Genomic DNA, 13562 nt, shown 5'->3' with positions numbered 1-13562 from the left:
ATGAATATGTTTTTATTCGTTTTTATTTCGTTTTTTTGTTTGTTTGTTTGTTATTTATTTGGGTACTCCTTGCCATGCCAGGGTGCCAGATAGAGAAGAGGACGACGTCCTCGCCATGCAGGAGATCAGCCTCGATGACCCCGCGCCACCGCCACCGCCACCGCCACCGCCACCGCCACCTCCAGAGCCGCCCGCCCCTGACAGCGCCAACGCCAACGATGCCATACCACCGCCCACCGCCACAACCCACCAACAACCGCCACCACCAGCTTCGGCCGAGGCCGATCTCGAGCGGGCCATGGGCGGCCCAAGCGCGCCGCCAGCCGCGGACGCTGACGCCAAGAAATTCGAAGAATTCGACGACTTTGACCAGAGCGCCGATGAAGCAAAGAAGAAGAGGCTGGGGGACGAAGAGCAGGGCGAAGCCGACGAGGTCGAGCGGGTGCCCGAGCGGTGGCGGCTGGGCCAGGAGCTGGGCCTGACCAAAATCGGTGCGCTGTTCTGGGTCATGGTGCTGGTCATTCCCAATGCCTTCATCCTGCTCCTGCTCCTGATCCCGCTCGGCGAGCCCGATGCGGTGTTCGACCGACACGGGGCGTGGCCGTTCATCTTCTTCGTCAACCCGCTCATCATGGCCCTCGTGGCCTACCTCCAGCTCACCCCCTACTGGGGCGCACACGGCGACGAACGACCCTTCACCCTCTTCCCCGAAAAATGTACCGCACACGCACACACGCACACGCACACACCGCCGCACTCGCACGACCGCACGCGCATGAGCGACTAATGAGACTACTCGCGCAGTGCCGATCATGGCGGCGGTGTACGTGTTGGAGCTGGTGGTGATTCTGGCGCTGGTGCTGCTGTTCGACTTCTTCAGCTTCATCGGCCTCGTGTCCCTCGGCATCTCCTTCCTCGTCGCCTTCTTCGGTATCGCCCGCTTCCTTTTCCTTTTCTTCTTTTCTTCTTTTCCACTTTTTGACTCTGACACGACACGACACGACACGACCAACGACACACGCCCGCAGGGACTTGGGTATGGCAACGACTGAAGAGAAATGAGGCGCTGCTGGTGCTGTACCGAAAGTACATGAAGATTGTGACGCTGCTGTACATTCACTTGGTCATCTTGGCCATCTACGTCATCCTCTTCCGCGAACTGCCGGCCAACCTGCAGTCTGTGCTCACCTTCGCCCTCTCGATCGTCGTCTTCATCAACCGAAAGGTACATGCACGCGCCGCACGCACTGTGAATGACATGGGTGTAAAGAGCCGGCAAAGCTGATTGACTTAAGTTACTGTTGCTACGCGTAGATCATGCTGTCGTTCACCGATCCATTTCCTATTGAACTGGCAATGCTCATCTCCGGCTTCTGGATCAACAATGTGAGCGACATGGTATGCATCACTGTGCCTCTCACTCCAAACGCTGCTTCGCAACGGCACTGACATCTCTACGTGTGTCGTGTCGTGTCATGTGTGTCTGAAACAGTTCCAAACGCTGGCCTTCCCCAATGTGAAGGATCCCATCACGTTCCTCTACATTTGGCTCATCAACTTTGTGGGCGACGTCGCTAACCTCATCTTCCTCACTTCTATGTACGTGGCATCCTTCCCTCGTTCCTTCTCAGCTGCTGCTACGGCACTCCCACACCACCGGTTCGTTCTAACATGATTTATTTCCTTATTTCTCTCACGACCAGTTGGTTCAGGTTCCGCGTGTGGATCAAAGCGGTGCAGTGTTTCATCGTCATCGTCTTCATCTTCATCATCGTGTCGTCGGCTTGGCTGACTTGATTGGGTGCGGCAGGTGCTGCAAGGCAAGTGTAGGCGGATGCCAAAGCCAGACTTCGAGGACACCAACCCCAACGAACGCGGCCACTCCAACAACCGACCCGGTACCCGCCACTCCATCCTGACTCCCTTAAGCACTGTAGCTCACCGCACCACGCACACGCACACGCACACGCACCAAACACCCGCACCCGCACCCGCACGCACGTGCACATGTTCAGGTTATCGACGGCGACAGGCGCGATTCTACTTCTGGCGAATCACGAGCAAGTTGGTGGCGATCGCATTCTACTTCACCGTGAGCCTCGTGCTGCGCTACTACGACACCAACAACCAATACTTCAACTTTTCCAACGACCCCTACACCATCATCACCTCGTCCGAAGGTACCACCAAAATTGTGTGCGTGTGCGGTGGTGGGTGTGCGTGTGCGTGTGCCGTTGCTGACGTAGAATGCATTCAGGCAAGCACCCAAATGTGTTGTCGGGATCCGACTACGCCAACAGCATCATCTACGCGTCATGCAACTTCGTGGTGACCCTGCTCGCGGGCCTGATGGGCTACGCGCTGCTGCGCTGGCACTGGCGCGAGGTCTTCCGGCAGCTGGCGCCCATCGCGCGCACGCTGGCGCACAACCACACCTTCATCGGGTTCATCGCCGCCATCATCGCCCACAACGGGCTTCTGGCCATCGTCTTCCTCCAGTACCACCAACGCATCTGGTGGTACGACCTCTCCTTCATCTGAGCAGCGAATGCGCACAAAATCGAAATAACAATCACCTACACCGGTTCCCGGTAAAAGCCTGGCTTGCGGTGGCATTCCAAGCATTCCTGCTTTTGATTTCTTTTTTATTTCTTTGTTCTTTTCGTTCCCAGAGAATTCTGTCTTCGCCTGCTTTTTCACAGGGAGCATGTGGCGAGGCCTTGACTTCGCTGATACGGTCCTGCAGGCCACGTCGGGGCCACAACGCACACGAGGCACAAGAGTCAAGCAGCTGCTCGAGTGCAGAGAGTTTAGAAAAACAAAAAGATGCAACAGCAGCAACAGAGCAAACAAGCAGAGATGCAACAGCAACAGCCGCTGTCTGCCGAAAAGCTGAGGAGCCTCCTGTTCGCGCAGGGCGTGGAGGAGCGCGTAGAAGTGAACCAGCGGCACCTCATCGACAAGATCCTCGCACGCTACAGGTTTGCCTCCTTTCTAGTTCTTCGAAGCTATTTTCTTGAATAAAAATATTAAAATAATTAAAAAACAAAAAAATATAAAATAACCACTTATAAATTGGGAAATAGGAATTTAAATAGAGGAGTAATGGGTTATTCGGTCTTGGTGATGTGTGCACAGTTCCGAGTTCACGCTGTTCCGGGAGCTCATACAGAACGCCAACGACGCTGGGGCCTCTCACGTGGAGGTGCGCCTGAGCACCGGGGCGGGCGCAGCCTACCAGCCCGCTACCCACGCCGACGACGGCGGTGGAGGGGAGACTTCACCATCATCGTCTTCCTCCTCCATCGTGTCATCCGCTTCATCAGCCGCCTCGGCCATTCTCAACATCTTCAAGTGGGGCTCCACCTGGTCGTCGACCTCTTCTTCATCGAGTGATGACTCGTCGTCGGCCGGCAACGAGCCGGCAGCGAAGAAGAAGGGCAAGGCCGGCAGCGCGGCCGGCGAGCTGCGACGATTCGGCACCTGCGTGGCCACCGAGATCGAGATCAGAAACAACGGACGCACGTTCAGCGGCGACGACTGGAACCGTGTGCGCAAGATCGCTGAGGGCAATCCCAACTCTGGTGCGCACACACCGCACACCACGACACGACCAACGACACGACTAACGACTAACGACTAACAACACGACACGACACATGCTGACATGGATGGACACACGCGTGTGTGTGAGTGCAGAGGCGTGCGGCATGTTCGGCGTGGGCTTCTATTCGGTGTTTGCGGTGACGGAGCAGCCGATCGTCAGGTCCGGTGACGAGTACCTCGCGTTCCACTGGAAGGGCGACATGCTGGTCACCACCCGGGGCCAGATCGAATCCGACGCGCCGGCGGCGCAGAAGGCCGAGGACAAGAAGTGGGTCTCCTTCATCCTCGAGGGGCGCGAGCCCCTGCCGCTCGATCTCGACCAACTGTGCAAGTGCGTACTCACCCGTCATCATTCACACTCAACCGCACACGCGCACGCGCACACGCACCACCGCACACACAGGCACACACACGTGTGCTGATTGTAATGAATTGTACATATTGTCTTCCAAGGTTCCTGGTCAAGTCGGTGGCGTTCACGACCAACGTGCGGCAGATCACGCTGCTGGTGGACGGCCAGGCGCTGTTCCAGGTGCGCACGGACACCTCGTCGGGCGACGCGACGTCCATCAAGGTACCGCCAAAGAGGAATCCCAACCAGCTCGCCAAGCTACAGAAAGACGGACTGGGCTTCATGACCATCGGTGCGTGTCTGCCCTCTCCTACTTAACTGAACTGTCACCAGCGTTGACTTTTCGAGCCTTGACTATGTTTGACTCGTAGCCTCCCGTTGACCGCTGCTGACCTGCGACTCGCTATTTCCATTTAATTGCTCATCGCAGCGTCGCTGGAGGAGCACCAGCGGGTGGTGGAGGTCACGATGTACCCCGATACGACGCCATCGTATCGGGTCAGCACGAGGCAGCTCGCGGCGCAGGTCGACGTCCATTGGGGCCTCGTGCCGACCTACCTGGAGAACATGAAGCGCATCCTCAAGAAGAGTCCACCCTCGCGCACCAACATTCTGATGCTCTATAATTTCGAAACGTTGGACCAGTACGTGTTCCACTTCTTGCCACACGCACACGCACCACCGCACACGCACCACGCACACTGTACACCGCTGATCCCTGATATATTTATGTTCGAAATGCAGAGAGCGAGACCAGTTTGTGGCTGATCTATTTCCGAGCCCGAACAACGGGCACATTTACATCGGCTTTTCGACACATCAGACCACGGGTTCGGGCTTCCACATCGCTGCCCAGGTACGCGGGCTGTTTTGGTTTGCTCTGGGACACCACTGGCCTGACCTGACTCTGATTGCGGTGCATTTCTTTCACAGTTGATACCGACGGTCGAGCGAGAAAATATTGATTTCCAGGACGTGTACATATCCAACTGGAACTGTAATCTTCTTTCGGTGGCCGGCCAGGTGCGACCATTCTCACGATTATTGCTTGGCTGCTTTTGATGTCTTCTATTACTTACGTGTTCCCCCACCACCACAAAGGTGTCGCGTCTGTACTATGACCACGTGCTGGCTTCGCTGGCGCACGTAGTGCCGACCGAAGAGACTCCTCAATCACTGGCAGACCAAGCCACCATCGCCAACCTGCTCGAGGCATACAGGTAAAACACACAACACACACATAACACACACAACACACACACAGCACACACACACACAGCACACACACACGATACTAAAACACGCATACGGTCGTGGCCAAATATGTTTGTAGCTTCGTGGACAGCCACCCGAGCACGCAGGTGAACACCCTGCTCTCGCAGTACTACTTTCTGTCGCCGGACACCCTGCAGCCGGGCAACGACCTGCCCGTGCCCTCGGCCTCGGGCGTCATCCCGTGCCGCGTGGCTCGGTTGCCCCATCTCCGCATGGAGGACTTCATCGCCGCCGCCAGGCCCAAGGGCGGCAGCAAGCAACCGTCATACTCCATCATCCCACGCCCGCTCTACAACAAGTGCCAACGGTACTTTCTCGGTGTATTGTGCGTGGCGTGTGTCGTGTGTGGTGTGTGTGTCGTGTGTGTGTCGTGTGTCATAATGTTAACTTTGAGTTTCGCAGGTTCTTCCAGCAGCTGGTGAAGCGTAAGTTGGTGAAGAATGTGACGCTCGACGAGATGCTGGAGAGCGTGCAGCGACGCCGGTTCTCGTTGGACGACCTGGCCGCGCTCGTCAAGTGGTACAACGCGTCCGACGTGCAGCAGGAGCTCTTCGGCAAGAACCTCAAGGAGAAGAACACCGCCAAGCTGCTCAGCGCCACCACCGTCCTGCTCACCGCCGCCGACGCCGACACCGCCGAAGCCGAGACCACCGACGAGACCGCCGCCGTGGTCGAGCAGAACCTGGGCAAGGTCAAGTACTATGCGCTCAACAAGGCCATGCGCGCGCTGCCGGTGCCGCTCGGCACCGCGCACCCGGCCGTGGCGGCCCTGTGCAAGAAGGAGCTCATGCACCGGGGCTTCGGGTGGGCCGAGCTCTCGTTCGCCGAGTGGTGGAAGCACGTGAAGCGCAACCCGCAGTTCCTCCGGGGCGAGTTCGGGCCTGTCGACACCAAACGGAAGACTGCGCTGGTCGAGGTGGAGGCCCGGCGGGCGGCGGTGGAGCTCCAGCGCGAGCAGTACCTCAACCTGATGGTCTTCATCGCCGAACACCACGCCAAGGCCACCGCGCAGCTCAAGCAGGAGATCGTCACCATGCTCCAGTTCAATCCATCGATCCTCATCGAGGACGAAGACGACAACGTTGACAATAACGACAAGCCGCCGACACGTACGTTTGTTATCGCTTTCGCTCTTTATTTGTGTCGTGTCGTGCGGTGCTTAACGCTGGCTGGCGTGGGTTGACGTGGCAGTGACCTTCCGTATGCCGCCGGACACGTACCATCCGCGAGTGCAGCTGTTCAGGGACATCGTGCACGTGTCCGATGAGCTCCTGCACAAGGTGGGCAAGGCCTTCCTGGCCCAGCTGGGCGTGCGCGACACGGTCGAGCTCAAGATCGTATTCGATCGCCTCGAGGAGCTCTCCTGGGACATCCAGGTACTACTACAACTACTCCCACAACAATTCTTGGAATTACAAGCGAGCTTGCTTACCACCACCCCACTCTTGGGCAGGACCTGGTGACGTTCCTGGCCGAGCGACAGACTTCGTTCACCACCGCAGACTGGGAGCTGCTGAAGCGGTCTTCGTTCCTGCCGGGCATCGTGCACCAGCGCGCCAGCGTGAACACCGCCGATGCAGCCGCCGACACGGCTTCCACGGGCCGTGACGTCAGCACGGTCGCCAAATCGCAGATGCGCAAAGCCTGCGAGCTCTACTTCCCGCACCCGGAGATCGTTGAACTGGGCTTCGAGGTGCTCGCCTGGCCCAAGCCCGAGAGCCAGCTGGCGGCTGGCGAGGCCCAAGTCACCGCCACCGCCGGTGAAGATGAGCCGGTGGAGGTCAAGCCGGCGCGAGGCCCCGCTGCAGCCAAGAGAGCCCGGGCGATTAAGAAGAAGGCCTCACTAAAGGGAGCGGCTGACGGCGAGTTCTTGCCGACATCCAAGCAGGCCCAGCTGCTGTTCAAGATCGGCCTCAAGAACGCGCCCAGCATCCACGCCCTCGTCAAGCTGGCGGCTGCCTCGAATTCCTCTTCCGCGTCGTCGTCGTCGTCGGCCGTCTCGTCTGCGCTGCCGTTCCAGTTGCTCGCCGACACCGATGACCCGATGCGGAACGCGGTACTGTCGTACCTGGAGAAGCACGCGGCCGAGATGATCAGCGCCGAGCCCTCGTTCACCGCGACCAACGTCACCGCGCCCTTTCTGCCGGCCACCCTGCCCGCCGGCTCCGCCTACGCGCGATCCCTCAAGCGCAAGGCCCGGCCACGCCTGCGCCGACCGAGCCCGCCGCCCTCTTCCGCGGAAAGAATCGGAAAGGCCGAACGCAGGCGCAGGCGCAACCCAGTGGACCTCCGGCTGCGGTCGAGCCGACGGGCGAGCAGGACCTGCTGACCAGGCTGACGCCAGCAGGCGAAGCGGAGGGACCCGAGCAAGTGGTGAGCGTGCTGTGCCAGCCCGGTGCGTGCTTCCTCAACGACTCGCCGTTCGGGTTCCCCGTGGTGGTGCCCCGATGGAGGGACCTCGCCCAGCGGCTCGGCGTAGCCGCACACCCGCCGCTTTCCTTCATCCTTGACATGGTACGTACCGCACACGCACAAGCACGACACACACCGCACGCATATGTTCAAAAAACATTGTTGACATGGAGTGTGTGGTGTAATGACAGATCGTCCGTCAGCCGCCGATGACGATGACCGAAGCGCAACAGGTGTTCGCGTACCTCTTCACGCGCATCAACGACTTCAAGAAGCAGGACTGGGCCGTGCTGCAGGCCTCGGCCTTCGTGCCGGTCTTCACCGACGATGTGGGACCACCCACCACGACTAACGCCGGTGCCGGCGACGACCACCACCGCCACCAGCCCAAGAATGTCACGCACGCCAAGGTCCACCAGGTCTTCATTCATGAGAATCCTGCGACCGCCCTGGCGACCAAGCCCGACGCTGAGCAAGAGGAGAAGGCCACCACCAACACGCCCAACCGAGGCGGCCACCAGCAGCAGCAGCGGCGGCTCAAGGGCAAGGCCAAGGGTAAGAACAGGCGAAGCAACAACGCCGACAACAACAGCGCGACGACCATGGACGAGCCGCGCAGGGACACCGGCGGCGGCGGCTTGCATACCTCACCGCGCGAGGTCTACGACAATCTGCTGGACTTTGTGAATTTCGGGAGTCGCGCCAACTTCTTCCTGCGGAGCTGCGGCGTGGGTGAGGTGCCCTCGGTCGAGCAGCTCGCCCAGAACTTCATCCACCACCACAAACGGTACAAGCCGCACCCACATTCCATAAATTACACACGACACACACGACACACACGACACACACGACACACACGACACACACGACACACACGACACACACGACACACACGACACACACGACACACACGACACATTTCTCTGTGGGGTGATGATGACGTCAGCTTCCTGGCCAAGAACGGCGTTCGACGATACCTGCAGCTGCTCAAGATCTTCGCGACGGCCTTCCCGCAGCTGACCGGCTCGGCCGCGCTGGTCAACCAGCTGGCCCAGACCCCCTTCTGCGTGGCCTACCAGTACGACGAAGAAGACCAGCTTCAAGCGGAATCTGGTAGCAATGCCAGGAATGCAAGGAATGACAGGAATGACGCGTCGACGCGCGAGGTGGCCGTCATGAAGCGCGCCAGCGAGTGCTATCTGATCGACAACGAGCGGCTGTGCAAGCTCTTCAACCCGCCCCGGGTGCCGCCAGTCGAGGGCTCGGCCGTGCTCGTGCGCATGTACGAGGAGCTCGGCGCCCGGTGGGTCACCGCCGACCTCCAGCAGAAGACCATCCCACGTGGCACGCCCCGGCTCACCGACGCCACACGCCAATTTAAGCAGCTCCTCGCCGAACGGTTCGTGTGTGTGCGGTCGTGTGGTGTGTGTGTCGTGTGTGTCGTGTGTGTCGTGTGTGTGTCTGACGCGGTTTTTGGATTGTGCTCCGCAGGAAGCCACTGTTGACGCACACGATGCAGGGCAAGAAGCGGAAGCATCTGCGACCCGAGGCCGAACGAATGCTCGATCAGCTCACGATCTACGCCGTCGATCGAATCGAGCGCGTGCTTCAGTTCAAGGGCGGCAAGAAGGTGCACGAGGAGGCCAGCGTCAGCATCGTCCAGCGCCGCAAAGACGACGTGTGCCTCTACATCACCGACGGTACCCTTGTGCGCGTGTGCGGTCGTGCGGTCGTGTGTGTGTCGTGTGTGCGGTCGTGTGTGTCGTGTGTGGCCGTGCGTGGGAGACTGACTCGTGCGGTGTCGATCAGGTGGTGATGTTGACTACTTCGATGTGGGGAGCGAGCTGGTGCCGATGCTCTACGCGAAGCCCAAGCACGACGACGCGCTCCTCGTGGCGATGCTCCTCCAGACCTCCATTCCGGCCCTGCGGCGCGGAGGTATGCGAGACCGCCACCTTAATCATCACTCTTACCACTCCGCCACCTTAATAACATCACCGCGCCTCCTTAACGTGCGTAGGGTGGCCCGTTGACCGGCTGCTGCAGCTGGGCCGGGACGAGGCGGCCGCGCCATCTGCGGGCAAGCCCGACGCGTACCACCCGCTCGCGGCTATAAAGGCGGGCGACGGCCATGCTGACGTCACGCCGACGTCCACCTCGACCACCTCCGAGCCCCAACTGCGCACCACCCGCGGCGAAGAAGAGGAGCAGCTCGTCCAATCCAACACCTACAAAGAAAGGTGCACACACGACACACGACACGACACGCACGGCATGCAACACGACACGCACGGCACGACATGACACGACACGCGCGGTGTGCTGACCGGACGTGGGTTGCGCACAGTACGCACACGAGGGACGATCGACGGTCGGCGTCGGGCCGGGACCACCAGCGGGAGATGAATCGGCAGCTGGGCCTGGCCATGCGGGGCTTCTCGGCCCAGGCGCCCGCGCGGGTGCGGCAGGAGGCCGGCGAGAAGCGGAGCGTGCACTACAGCTGCGAGGTCATCCCGCAGCAGACCCTCCGCAAGCTCGCCACCGTCCAGGGCGTCGACCTCTACCTCGAAGACGGCGTCGACTCGGTACGCTTGCACGCGTGCTGACGTGGCTGGCCGCGCGTGTGCGCTGTTACCACTCACACGACCGCACACGCACACGCGCAAACCGCACACGCTCGTCGCACACGCACACAGGCGGATGAGTTGATGGAGGCGGCGGAGGGGATGGCGGCGTTGCTGCGGAAGCTGGCGGGGCAGATCTTCTCGGTGCCGCTGCAGAGCTTTAAGATGTTCGTGGCCCACTCGGGCAACCGCATCGCCTTCAACCTCCAGCGCGCCGTCTACTTCAACCTGGGCATCTACGCCGACCTGCACCATGGGTACCAATCGCGACTCCCCGCACACGCACCACCGCACACACGTCATCGCACACACCACCGCACACCGCACACCGACTGATGTGAGGTGTGTGTCGGTTGGATGAGGAGCAGAAGGAGCGCGGCGGAGGCGATGTCGTTCTGGTACATGACGACGTGCCACGAGCTGGCCCACAACTCGTTCGAACTGCACAACGAGGAACACGGAGCGCTGCTCGAGTGGATCGCCCACGCCTACATGCCCGTCCTCCACAAACACCTCCCGCCAGCCACCACCCGCAAGGGCTAAGAGGCCAGGCTCCTGGAACAGACTACCATATTTGATTTATAAATATATGTTTTTATTTCTGTTTATATATGTTGATGTATTTATGTATGAACACACGTGGGTCACCCTTCATAGTTGTCGCCAACCCGGCAGATGATGAAGCAGGCCAAGACCACGCCTACGGCAGAGAAGAACGAAAGAAGGTGAATGGAAGAAAACACCAAAGAAGGGCGAACGAAGCGAAGAACCTGGGATGAAGCCAGCGAGCGTGAACAGGGCCACAAAGCACACGACGCTGCAGAGGTAGTGGGGTCGTTCTTGGTAGAACCCGAGAGCGCCCAGCTTGATGAGCACGGCAATGGGCGGGAGCAGCACGGCCAGCAGGCACAGGCACACGTTGGTGAACGTGCACCCCTCGCCCTCTTCCTTGTTCCCTCCGCACATGAGTGAGTTATGCCTTTGTTCTGCCTTTCTTGTTTTAGTGTAAAAACCTTTGACCTTGCATTTTCGGTGAAGTGAAAACACTTTTGTAGCAAGTTTAAATTTCTCAATGTCATCCACACATTTTAGCGCAGACGTTTGGCGATTTCGTTGAGGTAGGTGATGGTGCTCAGCCGCTCGGGGATCGGAGGCCCGTGATGTCCTCCGGATCCAGGATGTGCGTCACCCCGACGCCGTCCAACGCCGCAAACGCCTTCTCCAACCTGCGTGCAGACCCAACAAACCGCTAAGTTGCAGTTTCTGAAACCACCAGCAAAACGAAACGAAACGAAAACGAAGAGGAGCTGGCTTCGAACCTGGCGAAGGGCGTCATGGCCTCGACGTCGTCCCAAGCAAAGGCCGAGGGCACGTGGTAGTGGGCCAGCGCCGCGAACGCCTTTCCGTCCTTCCACGACGTCGTGAAGTTGGTCACTGCAACACAATACCAGCGGAAGGTGCATTTTAGCTCCGACACTCGCGGGGGGCAAAGAGAGAAAGCGAAAGAGAAAGCGAAGACGTACCGGTGACGCCCTCGTACTTTTCGGCGATGGACTTGCACCACTGGAGGAGGCTATCGAGGGCCGACGAGCTGCCGGCGCCGGCGGGCGACCCGCGCAGCGAGCCCGAGCCCGACGGCGACGCCCGGCCGCTTGGGCTCATGGGCGCCGCAGCCAAGCCGGGCGACGAGTGGGTGCGCAGCAGCGAGCGGTGCTCGGTCACTGCCGGCGACGTCGGCGGCGTCGAAGCCTTCTCGCCTGCGGCGGCGGTGGCGGCGCCGGGCGCCGACTTCTTCAGGCGGACGGCGCCGAGGTCGATGTTGCCAAAGCCCATCATGCCGCCGCGGCCACGCCCACCCGGCGCGCCCGGTCGGCTCAGTACAACCGACTTCGAGCCGTGCGGCGACACGTTCAATCCCATCGCCTGCAGCGTGTGCGGTGTGTGCGACGAGCGAGTGCGGTGAGCGAGTGCGGCGAGGGATAGCGAGAGCGCGGTCGGGCGTACAGTGGTGATGGGTTGCGCGTGGTGGGACGGCGACGCGTCATCGACGGCGGGCGCGTCGTCGCCGAGGTCGGCAGTGCAGGGCTCGAGCTCCTTGAGGGCCGGGTGGCTGAACTGCTCGCGCCGGCCGGCGCCCGTTATGGCCCGCCGCTTGGGCTTCTTGCGGGACTTGCCCCGCTTGCGCAGGCTCTCCTCCGGCACGAACCGCTCCTTGCTCAACGAGTCTACACCACGCATCGTCGCCATCATCATCGACAAACGCAGGCGCGCGTGTGCGGTCGCGCATGGACGGTAAGAACACGGCACGCACGGCACACGCGCACACGAGAGGGGGTCGGTACCGAGGCGCTTCCGGCCCTTGGGGGCGAGCGTGTCGAGCAGGTCGGTCTTGGTGCGCAGCCTGGACTGCTGCGGCTGCACCTCCGACTTAGCCTCCTCCTCCGCCTCGGCCTCGGCTTCCGCAGCGGCGGCGGCCGCCTCTTCCTCCTCCCGGCCTGCTGCTGCTGCTGCTGCTTACGCGCCTCGGCCTCGGCCTCTTCCTCTTCCTTCGCCTTCTCGGCCCTCTCTCGCTCCGCCTGCTCCCTCTCGCTCCTCTCTCGCGCCTCCCGTTGGGCCGCCTCCTCCCGCGCCCTTTCCATTTCCGCCTCCCGCTTCTCCTCCTCCGCCCTCTCCGCGGCCTCCTCCGCGGCCTTGGCCTTCCGCGCCTCCTCCGCCTCCCTCTCCTTCTCCTTCTCCTCCCTCGCCGCCTGCGTGAGTCGCTCCCGCTCCCGCTCCTCCGCCTGCGCCCGCTCCTCGCGCTCCCTCTGTTCGGCCTTGGCCGCTCCTCCTCCTCCTCCTCCTGCCGCTGCTGCTGCTTCTCCTGTTCACGCGCGAGTCGCTCCCGCTCGGCCTGTTCGCGCTCGGCCTTCTCGCGCTCCTCCCGGGCCAACTGCTCCCGCTCGGCCTGTTCGCGTTCGGCTGCCTTCTGCTGCTGCTGCTGCGCCTCCCGCTCGGCCCGCTCCCTCTCGCTCTTCTCCCGCGCCTCCCGCTCGGCCATCTCCCTCTCGCGCTGCTCGGCCGCCTTCTTCTCCTTCTCCTCCTTCTCCCTCTCCTCGCGCTCCCGCTCTGCCTTCGCCGCCTCTTCGGCCGCCGCAGCTGCAGCTGCAGCCGCGGCCTTGGCCGCCTCCTCCTCCTTGTGGGTGGCGTCTGCTGCCGCGGCGGCCTCGGTGGTCTCGGCCTGCGGCTGGGCGGGCTTGCGCGGGGCCGGGGTGGGAAGGGGCACGTCGCGTCGCGCCGCGGCGGGCGCGCCTCGG

The 13562-nt window shown here is 61.2% G+C and overlaps 2 protein-coding genes and 1 pseudogene across 2 annotated transcripts; 2 read left to right on the top strand and 1 right to left on the bottom strand.

Moving 5' to 3' along the window:
• Positions 1-115: 115 nt before the first annotated feature.
• Positions 116-2541, top strand: ACA1_046400 (uncharacterized protein; the record flags this gene model as incomplete). The annotated part of the gene is made up of 9 exons (XM_004347702.1): positions 116-716; positions 805-930; positions 1029-1225; positions 1315-1398; positions 1493-1599; positions 1704-1773; positions 1811-1898; positions 2016-2180; positions 2258-2541. 9 exons carry the CDS (start codon positions 116-118, stop codon positions 2539-2541), a joined length of 1722 nt encoding a protein of 573 aa, XP_004347752.1.
• Positions 2542-2826: 285 nt separating this feature from the next.
• Positions 2827-10812, top strand: ACA1_046390 (uncharacterized protein; the record flags this gene model as incomplete). The annotated part of the gene is made up of 22 exons (XM_004347701.1): positions 2827-2981; positions 3139-3584; positions 3700-3937; positions 4060-4114; positions 4139-4250; positions 4389-4602; positions 4703-4814; positions 4892-4981; positions 5060-5178; positions 5304-5540; positions 5636-6342; positions 6425-6609; positions 6687-7514; positions 7538-7747; positions 7837-8432; positions 8592-9044; positions 9137-9345; positions 9455-9583; positions 9666-9885; positions 9993-10230; positions 10342-10526; positions 10638-10812. The coding sequence occupies 22 exons, from the start codon at positions 2827-2829 to the stop codon at positions 10810-10812; spliced, it is 5913 nt and encodes a 1970-aa protein (XP_004347751.1).
• A 589-nt stretch (positions 10813-11401) lies between these two features.
• ACA1_046180 overlaps positions 11402-13562 on the bottom strand; it is a 6065-nt pseudogene continuing 3904 nt past the window's right edge.

Source organism: Acanthamoeba castellanii (genome assembly GCF_000313135.1).
Source record: "Acanthamoeba castellanii str. Neff unplaced genomic scaffold scf7180000084577, whole genome shotgun sequence".
Taxonomy (NCBI): Eukaryota; Discosea; order Longamoebia; family Acanthamoebidae; genus Acanthamoeba; species Acanthamoeba castellanii.
This window is presented reverse-complemented; position numbering and strand designations above follow the sequence as displayed.